The sequence below is a fragment of the Rhinatrema bivittatum genome, chromosome 6 (genome assembly GCF_901001135.1).
Source record: "Rhinatrema bivittatum chromosome 6, aRhiBiv1.1, whole genome shotgun sequence".
NCBI lineage: Eukaryota > Metazoa > Chordata > Amphibia > Gymnophiona > Rhinatrematidae > Rhinatrema > Rhinatrema bivittatum.
This window is the reverse complement of record NC_042620.1, coordinates 113,569,794-113,589,799: the sequence shown is the minus strand read 5'-3', so window position 1 is coordinate 113,589,799 and position 20,006 is coordinate 113,569,794. Positions and strand designations below refer to the sequence as shown.

The window sequence follows — 20,006 nt, the reverse complement described above, 5'->3', positions numbered from 1 at the left end:
ACTTTTTTTTAAAGATTTGTCTGCGAGCCCTGGACCCCCGCTGGACCACCAGGGACTTTTGGCAGGCCTTGGGGGGCGTCAGGAGAGTAGGGGGTTGTAGTAAATTAATTTGGTAGGTCTTGTATGGCTCTCACAGAATTACATTTTAAAATATGTGGCATTCATGGCTCTCAGCCAAAAAGGTTCCCGACCCCTGTCCTATACCTTCAGAGTGTGTTGCTGTTGCCACTGTAATCCGGCCTTGAACCAGCTCCAGTTTCTATAGAAAAGGTCCAAAGGACAGGGGAGGCTGGGAGGCACAGTCACTTCTAAGAAGTGACTAGGTGTGTGCACATTTCTTTTCATGTCAGCAACAATTTTTGAGTGCCGCCAGTATTAGTTTTGCTTTTCTGTATATAGCACAAAGAAAAATGTATGTGCTCGCCCGTGTAAAACCTGTGAGCGGAGCTCCAAAATATATGAGTGGTTGCTCACGTGCTCAGCTTAGAGGGAACTATGTTGGGGGGGGGGGGGGTAGGTGCTGTTCATCAGTTAAAACCGACAACCTTGATTTTCATATCGGAGTGATCTACTGGGACTGACTGATTTTAATCACTAATGAAAAGCCCTATGAATAAGCAAAAACACATAATTGTGCTGTATACTACTGTCACTTTGAAGATATAAAGTTATTGCTCTTTTGCCAAGCATTATTTTGCTATTCCCTGCAGGTTTAGTTTATTATTCTCATGCAAGAGAACATTACAATGAAAAGCAATGGTACTTAAAATACAGTTCTACTAAATAGTAATAGAAATATCAAACATAAAACAAAAATTATATGCTTGTATTGTTTTATTTGTTTTTCTTCATTTATTCTTGAACAAAACTTTGTTTAATTACATAAACATTCCTACATTATCTTACTCTTATTCCCTCCCTTGATTATAACTGTCCATGCAATCTGCTGCTCCCTGTTGATATTTAACTTCTCTAGTGTATACTTCCAGATTACAGAGGTAGTGCTCTCTGATCCCTTTTACGAACCCAAACCCTTCTGTAAGCTTGAGGTGAGAACATTTTTTTTAAGTGCATGAGTTATATGCAGCTAACTTAACTAGCCTCTCTGTGGCTAAATATCGACCTCAGTATTTTACATATGCATTTTACTACGAACAAGCCTTATTTACTATTCAGCAATAAATAATGGGTGGTGCAAGGTGTCTTGTGGGCTCAGTTCCTCAAAATGGCCAAAACAATGAGCCAATATAAGTTTAATTTATAATGCACCCAGAATGACCAGATATTACTAAATAGGATCCAAAGGATTGTTTCATAGTACAGATTAAAAGTAGCAGAAGCTTCTCAGTGAAGACAGTGCTCCACTAATCTGTGATTCACTGATTAGACTTGAGCTTTACTAAAAAGATGTAAGGACCTAACTCACCACACCATAGGAATATGTGTCACAGGTGTCAGACACTGGAAGACTCTGGATAACTTCTGGGGCCATCCAAGGAACGTTCCTACTAAAGACATGTGTGTTGTATGGGAGTGGAACCTCGAGGCACCAAAGTCACAGATCTGGAATACAGACGAAAAGGATGCATCGATCATCTGATACAAAAACACCAGCAGCCATAGCAGCAAAAGTTAATGAGTAATCAGCAAAAATTATCCTACCTTTAATACTCCATCAACAGTTATAATAACTGACAAACAAGAAAGAGAATACAGAATTAATTGTGAAGTGTAAATATTGACCTAATGATTTAAAGACATCAGTGTAAACATTACTTCTATGACAGTTAAGCAACACTGCTTATGTCTTTGGAGACAGGAAGTAAACTTTTAGCACACAGTAATAGAGAAAGTCAAGCAGAGCTATCCAGCTACCTTATTGGCTTTCTTTAGAGAGAAATTAATTATAGATAACAAATCTGACACAAGCTGAATCGGTCCTGATTTTGCCCCACTGCATCTATGCTCGTAGGCCCAATTCCTCTAAGAAAAACAGGGTTACAAATACAAGTGAAACCAGGACTACTTTAGCCCATCTCTAATGAATCAGATTTTTTTAGCTACTCTAATGCAATTCATGTTTGGTTTTCTTTCCCAATTTTACCTCTCCTCACCAGCAATACCTATCATACTTCTCCTTTCCTTCAAAATATGATGTGACCATGTATAGTAATTAGCATGGAATACTGCAGATGAGTCTGACTTGATTGTTTTTGAAACTGGATGCACATATATTTGTACACCCCTTCCTTTCTAGCACTAGAATATCTTGGGTTACTCAACTGGCAACATCTGTTACTCCTGGGGGAATTCTGTGCACCAAAATTTAAAAATTCTGCATACTTTATATTGGTCAAAATAACAATATACATAACATTCTCCTAGGACAAGCAGGATGGTAGTCCTCACATGTGGGTGACATTATCCGATGGAGCCCAGCACAGAAAACTTATGTTAAAGTTTCTAGAAACTTTGACTAGCACACTGAGCATGCTCAGCATGCCACTATCCACACGGGGTCTATCTTCAATCTTTTTTCCGCGAAGCTCTCGTCTCGCAAAGGTAGAGCTCATGCTCTTTTCTTGGGAAACTCTTTCAAAAGTGAGATAATTGTGCTTTTTCTTCCTGCGCTGGATCTCTCTTCGGTTCCTGCTCCTTTCTTGGTCGGTAGTAATTTTTCGTGCTTCTCCCGTACCTGCCGGTCTTCGTGCCTTTTGCGATCAACGGTAAGCCTCATGGTGGCCTCAGGCTTCCATCGATGCCCCCAGTGCCCCTGAACTATGTCCCTGCCAGATCCACACGATGGAGGAGAAGTCCATTAACTGCTATTAATCAAGTTTACTTAGGGAATAGCCACTGCTATTATTTGCATCAGTGGCATGGGATCTTCTTGGTGTTTGGGTAATTGCCAGGTTCTTGTGGCCTGGTTTGGCCTCTGTTGGAAACAGGATACTGGGCATGATGGACCCTTGGTCTGATCCAGTATGACAATTTCTTATGTTCTTATGTGTGCATCCTTCACCTGCAGGCATCACACGATGTTCGGGACTGCGAATTGTATGCTCAAATGACCCCAAAAGGATGTCAGGCCAGGTTGGATAAGATGGGGAAGGTTATTGGCTCGGGTAAATCCGAACCCTCCACTTCGGCATCGATGCAATTGACACCAAAGGACTGAGGGGAACCATTTGTCCTCGACCCTTCAGTGACCACTCCTCCCCCAAGGCTTGCGGGAGAAAAAGGCTCAGGGGATCGCCCAGCCTCGGTCTCCTCCAAGTCGCGGATTTCAGGATTGTCTTCCTCATCCTTGGCGCCATGGAAGGACCGGGCTGAGCACCGTCTCAGAAACACGTTACTGGTCCCTGTCTGCCCGCAGGGCTGGGCTCGGGCTGGCTCTGGTGCTTGTCACCTTGCCCCCGAAGTGGCTACGGCAAAAGGAGGCTCCATCCTCCCTCGAAGCCAGTGGCCCGAGGCTGTCCACACCGGTTCTGGTGCTGGACATTGATCCTCCTTGGGGCTCTGAGGAGGAATTGGCCTCTTACCTCTCCTCTCAGCCTGCCCTTTCATCGAAGGCTTTTGAGGCGGAGTTGGAAAGTCAATTGCGCCTTGCAGTGGAACGTGCTTTGCGAGAAAAGGAGCCGGTGCTCCCGTCACCTGGGCCAGTGCCAGCATCGACGCCCTTGAGGCCGGTGCCTGCACTGATGCCGGCACCTGTGCTGATGCCAGCATCTGCACAGATGACATCCATGGTACCAGGGCTGTAGCCATTGTTGGACCGTCTTGATGTCCTCCTCCATGTCCTCCTGACCCAGTTACTGCCGGCGCCCCGCGATTTCTCGGTGGGCTGTCAGCCACCGAAATGCAAGGCACCTGAGCAAGAGGGCCCTTTGATGCTCTTCACTCCACGGGGCCCTCATGCCCCCCATCCGGCACTGCCGGGACTTGGTCTGGGCCTTTGGGTCCCTCAATGCCCTCGGGATCCTCAAGGCCCCCGCCTATCGATACGACCAGTGTTCCCCAGCCCCCATCTCCGGGTGACCATGATGAGCCTGAGGGCCCGAACGACCCCTGGGGGGAGGATGCTTCATTGGTGAATTCCGATGATCTTCCGTCAGATCCTTCCCCCTCAAAGGAGCGCCGCCGTTCTCCACCTGAGAACTTAACCTTCACGGGGTTCGTCCGGGCGATGACTGAAGCCATTCCTTTTCAACTTATGACGGAGGAAGATGCCAGCCATAAGATGCTGGAGATTCTCTAGTTCGTGGATGCCCAAAGGAGGTTGTAGCAGTGCCTGTTCACAAGATTTTCAGAGAGCTGCTTCTTCGGCTCTGGAAGCACCCCCATGCCTCAGCCCCTCCTGGCAAGGACAATAGGGCATGTGATGTTATGGGGAAGAGAGTGTTTCAAGACTCCATGTTAGTGGCCCGTATTGCCTCCTACCTTTTGTACATGAAACAAGTCCAGGAGGATGCGGATGGTCTGGGACAGCAAACTCAGGAAGCCCTTACGGCGCTTGTCCAGCAGGACCTGGTGTGTAAGAAGCATGAAGTACGTGCTACCTATGATGTTTTTGAGACGGCGGGCTGAGCTGCAGTGGCCGGCATTTCTGTACGGCGTCTTGCCTGGCTTCGTGCCTCGGACCTCCGTTCAGAGGTACAGGACCGCTAACTGACTTGCCTTGCACCAGGGCTAACCTGTTTGGTGACAAGGTCAAGGAGGCAGTCTCCAGCTGAAGGACCACCATGAGACTCTCCAGCAGTTGTCGACCGGTGCCATCTTCTTCACCAATGTCTTCTAAGAGGTCTTCCCGGCCAGGGCCGTGGAAGTACTACCCTCCTGCCCCTCACTCTCGGCACAACAGGCCAGCAACAGGGGCAGATCTCAACACAGCAGGGCCCTAGGCCTCAGCCAGCACCCCAGGCTAGCCCTGCTAAGGGGTTTTGACTGGATGCGAGGGAGTATAAGCCAGTTGCCACTTCAGACACCAGAGGACTCACTGGTCGGGGGTCTGTTTCTTTGTGGACCGGTGGCCAGCCATGATGTCGGATCAATGGGTCTTGTCCATCATCCGTCATAGCTACAGGTTGAATCTCATGGCTGTTCTGCTGGATTCTGCCCTATGCCTGCAGTGGGATCCCGTCTCGCCCCCAGAAGTGCTCCAAGGGGAGCTCTCAGCCCTTCTAGTAGCCTGAGCGGTAGAACCTGTTCCTTGGGAGCGGCAGGGATGGGGGTTTTATTCCCATTATTTTCTAATTCCAAAGGAAACAGGAGGCCTCCATCTCATTCTCGATTTGCGAGCCTTGAACAGATTTCTTAAGAAAGAAAGGTTCAAGATTCCCCTCTTACAAAGAAGAGACTGGCTTTGCTCCCTCAACCTCAAAGACACGTATATCCACATCAAGATCCTCGCCAGTCACAGGAGGTATCTTCGCTTTATGGTAGGCTGCCAACATTTTCAGTACCGCATGCTCCCGTTCGGCCTGGCCTCCGCGTCCCGGGTCTTCACAAAGTGTTTGGCCGTGGTAGCTGCCTTTCTGCGCCAGCTGGGAATCCAGGTCTTTCCATATCTGGATGACTGGCTGTTCAAGAGCAGCACGGAAGGCGGGGTGGGGGGGGGGGCAGCATGGTCTCTATGCTGGACCATTCGGGTGTTGGAATACCTTGGGTTTCTAATCAACTACCCGAAATCCAATCTCTATCTATCGTCACGGCTGGATTTCATAGGGGCTGTGTTGGACGCACCACAGGCCCTGACACGAGGCCTTTTGACACGAGGCCTTTTGACACGAGGCAAAAAGGCCCTGACACGAGGCCTTTTTGCCTCGTGTCAGGGCGCATGCACTGCTAACCCTGGCAGAGGAGGTCCAGAATCACCGGCAGATCTCTGCATGGCATATGCTGCAGCTCCCTGGGCACATGGCCGCGATGGTCCATGTCACCCCATTTTCCCGCCTGCTTATGCGTCGAGCCCAGTGGACTCTATGCTCCCAATGGCAGCAGGCCACCCAGTGCCTTCAGGTCTGTATCCAGGTTTCCCCCTCTCTCAGGATCTCCTTGGCTTGATGGAGGTCCCCATCCAATCTGGAGCAGGAGGTGCCTTTTCAGGTGCCTCCACACCAGGTTGTGCTTACTACAGATGTGGTGTCCATATAGAGGACCTCCGCACCCAAGGTCTGTAGACCGCTCAAGAAGCTCTGTGTCAGATAAACTTCTTAGAGCTGAGGGCGATCCGGTATGGACTGTGGGCCTTCCGAGATCAGCTGTCCAGCAAGGTGATCCTCATTTGGACAGACAACCAGGTGGCAATGTGGTACATAAACAAGCAGGGGGGGCACCAGGTCCTTCCTCCTTTGTCAGGAAGCAGGGCAAATCTGGAGTTGGGCCCTGTCTCGGGGGATGTTACTCCGGGCAGTGCACTTGGCCGGTGCAGAAAACACCTTAGCAGACAGGTTAAGTCGCACCTTCCAACCCCGCAAGTGGTCCCTGAAGCAGGTGGCGGCAGACCGGATCTTCCATCTCTGAGGAACCACGAACATGGATCTGTTTGCCTCCCCCTGCAACAGGAAAGTTCCTCGGTACCATTCCCTGACCAGGTCAGACAGCCACTGATGCCTTTGCTCTCCAGTGGGGAGAGGGCCTCCTGAATGTGTACCCTCCACTTCCTTTGATAATGAAGACTCTCTTGAAGCATTTCCAGAACCAAGGGCCCATGATCCTTGTAGCCCCCCCCCCCCCCCCCCCGTTGGCCGAGGCAAGTCTGGTTCCCACTTCTGCGGGATCTCTCCTGGCGGGACCCGATCCTCCTCACACAGGACAGGGCAGACTGCACCACCTCAACCTTCGAACCCAGTCCCTCATGGCCTGGATGTTGAAAGGTTGATCCTGCAGCCGTTTGACCTCTCAGAAGAAGTGTCTTGGGTCCTGGTAGCCTCAAGAAAGCCTTCCACCAGGAAGTCTTATGCTTTGAAGAGGAGGAGGTTTACAATCAGGTGTGAGCAGAAGGGTCTCGACCCCTTCTCCTGTCCAATCTGAGAACTTTTAAATTACCTGCTGCACCTTTCGGAGACCGGGCTTAAGACCAACTCCATTTGGGTGCACCTGAGTGCCACAGGCGCGAACCGCCAAGTGGTGGATGGGTCGCCTATCTCAGTGCAGCCTCTTGTAGGGCAGTTCATGCATGGTTTGCTTCAACTGCAGCCTCCCCAAGGACTCTGCAGTGTCCTGGCACCTAAATGTGGTGTTGGCCCAGTTGTTGGAGCCACTGTTTGAGCCACTGCACTCCTCTGCTCTCAAATATTTGACCTGGAAGGTTATATTCCTGATAGCGATCAGTCGGCATGCAGGGTCAGAGAGTTGCATGCCCTGATGACTTATCCGCCTTACACAAGGTTCTTCCATGACCAGGTGGTCCTGCGCATGCACCCTAAGTTCCTGCCGAAGGTGGTTACTGAATTTCACCTTAATCAGTCCATTGTCCTGCCCACTTTTTTCCCTAGGCCTCATTCCAACCCAGGGGAAAGGGCACTGCACACACTGGATTGTAAGAGGGCCTTGGCCTTCTACCTGGACCGGACAGCAGGCCATAGGCAATCCTCCCAGCTTATTGTCTCTTATGACTCCAACAGGCTGGGTAGGGCTGTTGCTAAAAAGACTCTTTCCACCTGGCTAGCTAAATGCATCGCCTTCTGCTATGGACAGATGGGATTGCAAACTGGGGGGCCACGTCACAGCTCATTCTGTTAGTGCCATGACCACTACTGTGGCCCACCTGCGTGCAGCTCCTATGGGGGAGATCTGCAAGGCTGCGACATGGAGTTCTCTCCACACCTACTTGCGGCTCATTATTGTCTCGACAGGGACGGACATCTGACAGCAGATTCGGCCAGTCTGTCCTCAGAAATCTTTTTCAGCTATGAATCCAACTCTTCCTATCTATGGCCCTATTTGGGTTCAGGCTGTTCCCGATTTTACCAACAGCACCTCTGTTGTTGTGCCTATTGGCACCTAGTTTGGTGTCTGTTGGACCCATTGGTAGCTAGGGATTCACCCACATGTGAGGACTACCATCCTGCTTGTCCTAGGAGAAAGCGAAGTTGTTTACCTTTAACAGGTGTTCTTCTAGGACAGCAGGATGTTAGTAATCAGGAAACCCACCCGCCACTCCGCAGAGTTGGATTCTCCTGGTTTGTTTTCTTTTTTCGTGCTCTACTTAAGAGACTGAAGAGGGACCCCGCGTGGATAGTGGCATGCTAAGCATACTCTGTGTGTCAATCGAAGTTTCTAGAAACTTTGACATAAGTTTTCTGTGCTGGGCTCCATTGGATGATATCACCCACATGTGATGACTAACATCCTGCTGAGAATACCTGTTACAGGTAAGCAACTTTGCTGTCTTTAAGTAATTACATTTTAAATTAATTCAGATAAAAATTATTACTTAAAGTGCAGAATTTTAATATTTTGAGCTGAATTTCCCTAGAATTTCACTGTAAGAGTCCCTTCCATTCTCTCTCCCTACTCTCCTGACCACTTTGCCCTCTGGGATCCTAACTCCTCCACTTGCCAGTATTCTCTCCCCTCCACAGCTAGGCTCAACCGCTTCCACTCTATCTCTACTCTCAGTACTCTGCCCCTCACACAGGCTCCCTATGTCTCTCTCTCTCTCTCTCTCTCATCACACAGGCTCCCTCTCTCTAGTGCACATACATACCCCTCATACAGGCTCCTTCACTCCTCTCATACACACATCCTCTCATACAGGGTCCCACTTTCTCGTATATGCACACCCCCTCATAAAGGGTCCCTCTCTCTCTCTCGCACACTCACATATCCCCTCATATAGGGTCCCCCCTCTCTCTCTCGCACACACACATACATCCCCTCATACATAATCCTGCTCTCTCTTATACACACATCCTCTCTTACAGGGTCCCTCTCTCACACATACACCCTCATACAGGCTACCTATGTCTCTCTCTCACACACCACACAGCTCGCTCTCTCACAAAAAAACAAGCAAGCACCCTCACATACACACAATCCCTTTTTCATACACACCAGCTCCCAATCTCTCTCACACACATTCACACGCCTTCACAATCTCCTCATACAGGCTTCCTCTCTCTGGCACCCCACACTCAAGAACCCCTCTGCTCTTTCTTACCCCCCCCCCCCAACCCTCACGCTCTCTCATCATCCTCATGCTCCCTCACAAACCCCATGTTCTCTCACACCTCACCTGCTCTCTCTCACAACCCCCCATACTCTCTCAGCTTCTGCTCTCTCGCTCACACACCCCCTCCTCTCTCACTCACACACATCCCCTTCACCGGGGCTTTCATCTTCACCGTGAGCGAAGCACACTCGTGGCGAAGATGAAGGCCCCGGCATGCCACGAGCGGAGCACGTCATGCTTGCAACAAGATGAAGGTCCCGGTGTGCCGCGAGCGTGACGCGCTCTGCTCACAGCACGTCGGGGACTCTGCCATTTTCTGCGCAGTAACAGGTGTTCTCCCAGGACAGCAGGATGTCAGTCCTCACACATAGGTGACATCATCAGATGGAGCCCGGTATGGAAAACTAATGTCAAAGTTTCTAGAATTTTGACTAGATACACTGAGCATGCCCAGCATGCCCTATACCACATGTCCATGCGAGGTCCCTCTTCAATCTCGTAATATAGAAATAAGATAAGAATAAACAATAAAAAAACAGGAGAAACCCAACGCTGCAGGGTGGTGGGCAGGTTTCGTGAGGACTAACATCTTGCTGTCTTAGAACACCTGTTACAGGTAACTCTGCTTTCTCCTATGACAAGCAGGATGGTAGTCCTCACACATGGGTGAATCTTTAGCTACATGTTGCCCCCCAATACAAAAGGGGACCAACAGACACCAACCAGGGGCCAATGGGCACAACAACAATAGTGCTGTTGGTAACAGAGGGGGAGTCAGCCTGAACCCAAACAATGGGCTCCAGGCAGGGAGAGTTGGGTTCTACACCTCCTAAGAACATAAGAAATTGCCAAATTAGGTCAGACCAAGGGTCCATCAAGCCCCAGCATCCTGTTTCCAACAGTGGCCAATCAGGCTACAAGTACTTGGCAAGTACCCAAACACTAAGTAGATCCCATGCTACTGATGACAGTAATAGCAGTGGCTATTTCCTAAGTCAACTTGATTAACATCAGATAATGGACTTCTCCTCCAAGAACTTATCCAAAACTTTTTTAAACCTAGCTACGCTAATTGCACTAACCACATCCTCTGGCAACAAATTCCAGAGCTTAATTGTGCGTTGAGTGAAAAAGAATTTTCTTTGATTAGTTTTAAATGTGCTACTTGCTAACTTCATGGAATGCCCCTAGTCCTTCTTTTATCTGAAAGAGTAAATAAGAGATTCACATTTACCCGTTCTAGACATTTCAAGATTTTGAAGACCTCTTTCATATCCCCCCCTCAGCCGTCTCTTCTCCAAGCTGAACAGCCCTAACCTCTTTAGCCTTTCCTCATAGGGGAGCTGTTCCATCCCTTTATCATTTTGGTCACCCTTCTCTGTTCCTTCTCCAGGGCAATTATATCTTTTTTGAGATGCAGCAATCAGAACTGTACATAGTACTCAAGGTGCGGTCTCACCATGGAGCGATAGAGGCATTATGACATTTTCCGTTTCATTCACTATTCCCTTTCTAATAATTCCTAACATTGTTTGCTTTTTTGACTGCCGAAGCACATTGAGCCGACGATTTCAATGTATTATCTACTATGATGCCTAGATTTCTTTCCTGGGTGATAACTCCTAATGCGGAACCTAACATCATGTAACTACAGCAAGAGTTATTCTTCCATGTATACATCACTTTGCACTTGTCCACATTAAAATTTCATCTGCCATTTGGATGCCCAATCTTCCAGTCTCACAAGGTCTCCTACAATTTACTCTGAATAATTTTGTATCATCTGCAAATCTGATTATACCTCACTTGTCACATTCCTTTTCAGATCAATTATAAATATATTGAAAAGCACTGGTCCAAGTACAGATCCCTGAGGTACTTCACTGTTTACCCTTTTCCATTGAGAAAATTGACCATTTAATCCAACTCTGTTTCCTGTCTTTTAACCAGTTTGTAATCCACGAAAGGACATTGTCTCCAATCCCATGACTTTTTAGTTTTCTTCGAAGCCTCTCATGAGGGACTTTGTCAAACACCTTCTGAAAATCCAGATACACTACATCTACCGGTTCACCTTTATCCACATGTTTATGAACTCCCTTCAAAACAATGAAGCAGATTTGTGAGGCAAGACTTCTCTTGAATAAATTCCGGAAGACAAACTGGCCGAACCTACTGTCATGTCAGCCATCCCTATCCAGACAGTAGTGGGATGCGAATGTGTGAAGAGAACTCCACATCACAGCCTTGCAGATCTCCTCCATGGGAGCTGCTCGCAAGTGGGCCACCAGCGAGAATGAGCCTGGACATGAACCCTAAGATGCAGTCCGACCTGGGTTAACAAAAGGAGATGCAATCTGCTAGCCAATTGGATAGTGTCTGTTTGGGCAACAGTAACTCCCAATCTATTCCGGTCAAAAAAATGAAAAGTTGGGTGGACTGTCTATGGGCTTCTGTCCACTCCAGGTAGAAGGCTAAGGTTCTCTTGCAATCCAAACTGTGCAGTTCTCGTTCACCTTGGTGCAAATGGGGCCTGGGGAAGTATGTTGGCAGGAAGATTGATTGGTTAAGATGGAAGTCCTTCACCACCTTAGGAGGAACTTAGGGTGCATGTGCAAGACCACCCTGTCATGATAAAACTTGGTATAAGGTGGATATGTAACTAAGGCCTGGAGCTCGCCTACCCTGCGCACTGTAGTGACCGCCACCAAAAATATGACCTTCCAAATCAGGTACTTCAGGTCATGGGTGTCCAGTGGCTCAAAAGCAGCTTTCATCAGCTGAGCTAGCACCAGGTTGAGGTCCCAAGTCACAGCCGGAGGCCTTAGGGGAGGCTTCAACTGAAGCACGCCCGCATGAAACATACAACTATAGGCTGTACGAGAAGGGCGTACTATCTACACCTCAGTGGTATGCTCCAGAGTTGGTTTTTAGGCCAGCCTCCGATAGGTGCAGAAGGTAGTCAAGTAGTTTATGTGTGGGGCAGGAGAAAGGATCTAGGCTTTCTAGAAGCTACCAGGACACAAGACACATCTTCTGAAAGATCCAGCGGCTGCAGAATCAGTCTCTCAACATCCAGGCTGTAAGTGACAGGGCTTGGAGATTGGGATGCCGCAGCCTGTCTTGATCCTGCGTGATGAGATCTGGGGAAGTCCCCAGACTGATTGGTTTCTGGAAGGACAACTCCTGAAGGAGTGGAAACCAGACCTGTCTCGGTCAATGAAGGGCTATGAGGATCATAGTCCCTTGGAGATCTCGAAGCTTCAGGAGAGTCTTCGTTACTAGAGGAAGTGGAAGATACACGTACAGAAGACCCTTGCCCCAACAATGAGCAAAGGGTCAAAAGAAACAGGAAATGATGTAAGCAAACCATGCGTTAAGCACTGTTGCTTACCTGCATGGAGCCCAGCATGGAGCCCGGCACAGAAAACATTTGTCAAAGTTTCTAGAAACAGACACACTGAGCATGCCCAGCATGTCACTATCCACGCAGGGTCCCTCTTCAGTCTTATAATATAGAATTTGCGAAAAGTAAAACAACAAACCTGCTTTTTGCAAGGACAAGCAGGATGGTAGTCTTCACACATGGGTGAATATGTAGTTACAGGCTGCTCCCAAACATAATATGGGCAGCACTAACAAGTGCAAACTTGCACAGCAACTCTTGCTGCCATAACACTGAGAGAAAGCCTGCACCCGAATAAAGGGCATGGGGCAGGAAGAGTTGGGTTTCTATGGCTGAAATAATAATTACGAGCATTGTGATGCATGTCTAAATAATAATGAGAAGCGAAGGTGTGGTGTGAACTCCAGGTCGCCACCCTGCAGAACTCCTGTACGGGTACTGCATGCAAGTGAGCTACCGAAGCTGACATGGCTCGAACAGAATGAGCCTTGACAAGGCCCTCAAGTTGCAGTCCAGCGTGTGCATAGCAGAAAGAAATACAGTCCATTAATCAGTTGGATAAGGTCTGCTTGGACACTGCGCCTCCCAACCTGTTCCTGTCAAAGGAGACAAAATGTTGTGTGGACGTGCAGTGAGGTGCCGCCCAATCCAGGACACGTTCACCCTAGTGAGAGTGTGGCCTTGGAAAAAAGATGGGCAGGACAATGGACTGATTGAGATGGAACTCCATGACCACCTTTGGAAGCAACTTCGGATGCGTATGCAAAACCACCTTATGAAAAAATTTTGTATAAGGTGGGTATGATACTAAAGCTTGAAGTTCTCTGACCCTGTGTGCTGAGGTGACCGCCACCAGGAAGATAATCTTCCAGGATAGGTACTTCAGGTGGCAAGATCTCAGGGGCTCAAACGGTGCCCTCATGAGATGGGACAAGACCATGTTGAGAACCCAGGATAATTCTGGGGGGGTCGTACTGGAGGCTTGAACTGCAGTAAACCTTGCATAAAATGCCCCATGAGCGGATGGGATGAGATGGATGAGCCATCCATCCCCTGATAATACGCTCTGATGGCACTAAGGTGAATTCTCACGGAGATGGTCTTTAAGCCAACCTCGGACAGGTGCAACAGGTAGTTCAAAAGATTCGGGGTGAGCAGGAGAATGAGTCCAACCCGTTCCCGCCACACCAAACCGGGAACTTCTTCCACTTGAGATTGTAAGATCTTCTAGTGGAAGGCTTCCTAGATTCCACCAGGACTTGAGACACTCCGTTCGAAAAGGCCCAGGGTCTTCAGGGTCACCCGGTCAATATCCATGCTGTGAGGACAAGGCTTTGAGGTTGGGGTGGCACAGCCTGCCCTGATCCTGCGTGATCAAGTCCGGAGCAGTCCCCAGCTGAATCAGAGGCTGTGAGGATAGATCCTGCAGAAGTGGGAACCAGATCTGACGTGGTCAGTAAGGCGCGATCATGATCATTGTGCCTTGGTCCTGTTGAAGTTTCAGAAGAGTCTTCGAGACTAGTGACAGTGGAGAATATGCGGACAGGAGGCCTGTGACCCAGTGATGCATGAAGGCATCCAAAACCGACCCCTATGTCCGCCCTGATCAGGGAGCAGAATCTATCCATTTTCTTTTTGTCTGGTGAAGCGAACAGATTAATGTCTGGGGATCCCCAAAGGTGGAAGATGCAATCCACTACCTCCTGTTTCAGGGACCATTCATGGGGGCGGAAGGTCCAGCTCAACGAATCCACCAGGATGTTTTCGGCCCCTGGTAGGTACACGGCTCGGAGGAGAATGCCCTGCAAGAGAGCCCAGGACCAGATCTATACCGCTTCTTGGCAGAGGAGGAACAAGCCCATTTCCCCCTGCTTGTAAAACTACCACATTGCCACTTGATTGTCGGTTTGGACCAGAACTACTTTGTTGGTCAAGTGATCTCGAAATGCCCATAAGGCGTATCGGACTACCCGGAGCTCCAGGAAATTGATCTGGAGACTCTGCTCCTTCAAGGACCATTGGCCCTGGGTTCTGAGGTCTGCAACCCATGTGAGATGCATCTGTAGTGAGAACAATCTGAGGCTGAGAGACCTGGAAAGGCATTCCCCTCTCTAGGTTGGAAAGGGTCTCCCACCACATGAGGGATTGTCGAAGTGGAGTGGTGACTAAGATGCGAGTTTGAAGCTCCTCAGTGGCCTGGCACCACTGACAGCGCAATGTCCACTGCGCTCTGCGCATGTCAGTCGAGCAAAAGGCATGCTGAACCACCGAAAAACCTCACTGAGATACTAGAGGGAACTGGAGAAGGACTGTACCGAGAAAAAACTGAAAACTACTGGTGGAAAAGTTTTCCAAGCAATTTTTTAGGATAAAAAGCCAAGAGCTCAAGCAATTATGAAGCGAAAGCTCCACGGAGAAAAGAAACTGATGAGGGACCCTGCATAGACGCAAGGTATAGGGCATGCTGGACAACCTCAGTGTACCTAGTCAAATTTCTAGAAACTTTGATATAAGTTTTCTGTGATGAGCTCCATCCAATGATATCATCCATGTTTGAGGACTACCATCCTGCTTGTACTAGGAGAATGGAAAATCTATGATGGTTTCTCCTTCAGCACACTCTGAATATCTTTTTTTTTTAGGCTGTGACAAATAATTAATTTTTGTATAGGTTTTTATGACCTTTGCTATTTATGTTTATTTTTCTAATATACACTCCCCTGAAGCCAGAAAGATTTTAGTTAAATTGAACTTAGATGTAGAAACCTTTTATAAAGTTAAGGTTTCATATAGCTGTTCATTTAAAAGAGAACAGAACATTAAAAAATGTAAGGTTCCTTTACCGTTCCTAGACTTCAGGTCTCTGTGAATTACTTTGATTGGTGCTTCCATGTGCAAATAATGCATGCCTATTTAAAAAGAAAGAGAGAAATACAAATATTCAGGAAGAACTTTAGATTAAAGGAGTCCTGAGATACAAATAAAATATAATACATTGATTAAGTGTGCTTTGTCTGGTCTTTTTCTTAAGTTTTTTTTTTCCAAAAGTTATTTTATAAATTATTCTATAGTGAATACACTTATGGATTACCGGTAATTATCACTACCATGGCAAAGGTGGCACAGCTCATTTATTCTATGAGTTTCTTAGTCATGACATATTTACAATTAAATTCTTCTTCAGTGTCTAAAAGTCAGGTCAAATGGGTTTTGTGGAAATGCATGAGAGAACTGTTTCACTGAAGACTGTTCACTCCAATTTATCTATTGCATTTACTTTTTCTTTAAATGCTGATGCTCCTAGATCACATCTTGTTGGCAATGCTACTGCACTCTGTTGCACACTGTTGCAAAGGACATTTTACAGAAACTTGCTATGCCAAGAGAAGGAAAATGAACTTCTGTGCTTAAAGAAGGGAAGCTGTGGTATAGAAAATCATAAGGAGAGAAATTTAAAAAAACGTTTCCTTGGGTATAAAGTACTCTACCTGCAGAAATGGTCTTTATATTGGCTTCTCTCTGTGTAGGTAAACTTGCATGTGCAGTGCTACTCTACACATAACTTTACCTGCAGTAAGAAGGTGCATTCCTAGAGATGGAGTTAGGGAGTGATTTGCACTTAAACTCGTACTTTTGAATTTTGAGATACATGCATATATTTTTTCTTGGGAAAACTGCCTGTACAAATTAGCAGGTATAAATATGTACAAGTAGTTTTCTTAGGTAATTTTCAAAGTGAAAGTACACATGTAATAGATACCCATAGACTTTGCACCAATGTAGGAAGTTACAAGTTTCCTTCCATAAATCTTGAGATTTATAAAAAAAAATAATGATATGGATATATAGTAGACCCTGCATTATTTCTGAAATACAATTTCTGTTAGAGGCAGGGAATCAGCAAATGTTATAGTCTGCAATTCATGTCTTCTATTTCCCAAACCAAGTCATCTGATCCACAGCCACGTGTCTGATAAAACAAAGTAAAGCATGGCTAGCAGACAAAGCACAAAGGGGTCCACATTCAGTGGCATTTAGCTGAATACCTTTGAGCAGTCTGGCTAAATGCTAACATTTGCATACTTCAGCCAATTATCCAGTTAATGTTTAGCTGGATAATTCATTGTCCAGATAACTTAGGGGCATTCAAAGGTGGAGTTAAGTTAACCAGGTAAGTTATCCAGCTAACTCTGGTCAAGCTGTAGAGTAGCCCTAAAGTTAGCCAGATAAAGTTATCCGGCTGACTTTAAGATAGTTGGGTATATATATTCAATGGTGCACTTGCACTGAATATCCTGCCAAAGTTAGCCAAATAATTTTATCAATTTAACTTTGCAAGCCAGACAGTGGCTGAATATTACCCCCAAAATTAATGCCTCTCACTGGGGCAAACACAGTAAGCAGTTTTCCCATAGACTCAAAACAGGAAAAACACTTCAGTACATCTGGTCCATTGAACAGTGGGGCTTTCCAAATTGACCTTGTAGCTCTGAGTGTGTACAGCAATTGAGTGCAGGAGACAGAATCAGAGAGAACATGACTGGTTCTTCTATTAGTTGACCTAGGTGATCGCCTAGAGTGCCATAATTTGGAAGGGGAGGTATGAGGGAGTGGCAAAATTCCTGAAACCTCTAGGTACTACCTGTCCACTTTTAATTCGTGACACCACAAAAGAGAAGGGAATGGAGTGGCAGATGTGGGGGATAGAAAAAGAGAATATGCTGGAGGGTGGGGGAGTTGTGGGAGGTAAAGGTGGGATGGGGAGAGAACGAGAGATAGAGAGGATTCTGAGCCAGTAGAGGGTGGAGAGAAAGAGGATGCTGGGAATCTCAAAAAGAGAGCAAAAAGACTGGGGTGATGCTGTTGTGCTGAGCAGGATTAAAAGGGGAGGAAAGAGAAGGATGATGAGGGAGGGAGAACAGGAAAGGAAAGATGCTGGAAAGGGGGCTAGGGAGAAGGAATACTGGGCATTCTGGACAGGAAAAAAAGGAGAGGGATGCAAGATCTGATAGGGGATGAGACGTGAATGCTGAGCAGGGCGAAAGATGGGGATGCTATACTAGATCTGCCACCAACAGGCAGGTCTGCATGGGGAAGGGTGCACTTAGGATGCCCAATACCCTTGTACCAGCCCTGAGAGAGAAAGAAATTTGATATCGAAGATGAGAAAGCAGAAGAGAAGCCAAGCGAAAGCGTATATGAGATCATAGAAAGATGAGCTTGCAAAGGAGAGGAAATAAAATAATAGAGAGAAGCTGCATAGTGCAGAGGAGTGAGCTGTGACATTTTTTAGCTTAAAGCCAAAATATCTTTCTAATATCTATTTGTAAATGTTGGAATCCTGGACCAACAAAATGGAGGGGATAGTGTAGAGAATGGGTTATTATCTCTTTACCACAGCTCTTGTTCTCTTGCTCTCTCCCTGTCTCTCTCCTAGATCTTGCTCTCTCACAGCCTATGTCTGGCTCACAGATCTCACTCTCTCCAACTGAATCCAACAGTCTTGCTCATCACCACCAGTTTCTCTCTTTCACTTCCTGTCCATCTCTATTGTAGCTGTCACTTTCTCCCTGCCTGTATCTCCCTTATAGCTCTGGCTTTGTGTGTCTCTCCAGCTCCTGCTCTCTTCCTTCTCAAATCTTGCCTTCTCTGCCTGTGTCTTTCACAGCCCTCACTCTTGTCCTGTTTGTCCCTCTCTCTTTCACACACAAATATTGCTCGCTCACTGCCTACATCTCTCTCGCTCATTCTGGTCAGTCTTTCTTCCTGCTGTGTGGGATTGTAGCATCAGAAGTGAAGACAGAGATTCTCCAATTCTTCCTGTAAGTTGCAACTAAGCTAGTTCAGGAAAAATGCTTCCACCAATTGATCCTTTAAATTGATGTATTTATACATAATAGAAAATTAGAGTGGGAAAACAACAAAAGGGGGATGACAAAAAAGAGACCTAACACAAAACTTAGTTCTATCTGAGGGCCTGATATAATAGGACAGTAAAAAATATGGTGAAATTTACACTTATCCAATAATTTCCTTTCCTTGAGTCCAGCCAGACCAGTCCCGACACATGGATTATGCATCCCAACCAGCAGAAGGAGACAGAGAAAGACAAGGCTCATAGACATCACCTCATATAGGGTCCTGTGCTGCACTCAGCCTATCAGTATTGTATATAACAAACTAAGAAAATTCATAAACAATGTCCCCTGCCTCCAACCATGAAAACAGAACTATATACATACATTGAACTCTCTGTTCTTAGCTTTGCATGCTGATTCATACCATTCTCCAAACAAACAATTTGGCTCTGGTTTCTAATCAATTAATCAACTATCTGCCCTTCTCTAGCAATCAGGTTCTTTGCACCATCTGATCCCGATAGTTTGCTCCCCATCCTAGAACACATGCGTCAGTCGTCAAATCCACCCTGGTCACTCAATTCCCAGGTGTCAGCCACCACGCCAAACTCAGCTAGTATGCTCCATTAACACCAGTTTTGTGGTGTAAATCTGAGCCTGTGGAGACAATCTAGACAATGCTCTCTGCAATGATCTTATACATGCCCATGCCCATGGTTCCAAGTCCAATGTTGCTGCCATCAAACCCAGATCCTGAAGATATTTCCAGGCCATTGGTCTGCTCATCTCCAGGAAATCTCTCACCTGAACCTGTAACTTGAGAATCCTCTCCTCAGTCAGACGAACCAGACCATTACTTGTGCTGAAAAAATACAGTTAGACATTCCAGGGTCTGGGAAGGAACCAGGCTGCTGTTTTGAAAACTGACCATCTAGTCTAGTGCCTGAAGAAAATGCACCACTTTGGATGTGGTGGATTCTCCCTCAACTTTGCCCTGATCAAACAATCATTCAGATAAAGAGGCCCTAAAATTCCCTCTCGACAAAGTACTGCCACTACTACCACTATGACCTTGTAAACGTCCTTGGGGTAGAGGTTAAATGAAAGGGAAGAGCCCAAAATGTAAAGTGTTGTCCAAGATCCTTCATTATAGGAATATGAGTGACAGTTACTACTACCCTAAAATACTTGCTGAACAGACTAAATGGACCATTTTGGTCTTTATTTGCCTTCATTTACTATGTTACTATAAAGATAGGTCTTCAATAGATCCAATGACATGAGGAACTCCCCTTGCCTGACCTTTGCCATCACAGACTTCAATGTTTCCATCTTGAAGTGTGACATCCTTAGGGACTTGTTGATCTGTTTGAGGTTCTGAATCAGTTAAAATGTACCTTCCTTCTTTGGTATTACAAAGTATATGGAATATCTTTCCTTACCTCTCTAGTCAGCCAGAACCAGAACCACAGCCCTTAACATCAGAAGATGGTTGAGCGTTTCTTGTACTGCTTCTCTCTTTTGAGAAGACAGACAAGGGGAAAACATAATGCATCTGAAATAGGAT

At 46.7% G+C, this 20,006-nt stretch overlaps 1 protein-coding gene across 1 annotated transcript in view; it reads right to left on the bottom strand.

The window, feature by feature from the left end:
* Window positions 1-20,006, bottom strand: part of MAP3K20 (mitogen-activated protein kinase kinase kinase 20) — a 492,577-nt gene that overhangs the window by 324,857 nt on the left and 147,714 nt on the right. Inside the window, exon 5 of the mRNA XM_029605800.1 lies at window positions 15,425-15,490. Coding sequence (XP_029461660.1) covers window positions 15,425-15,490 — 66 coding nt within the window. The remainder of the gene's footprint in view (window positions 1-15,424; window positions 15,491-20,006) is intronic.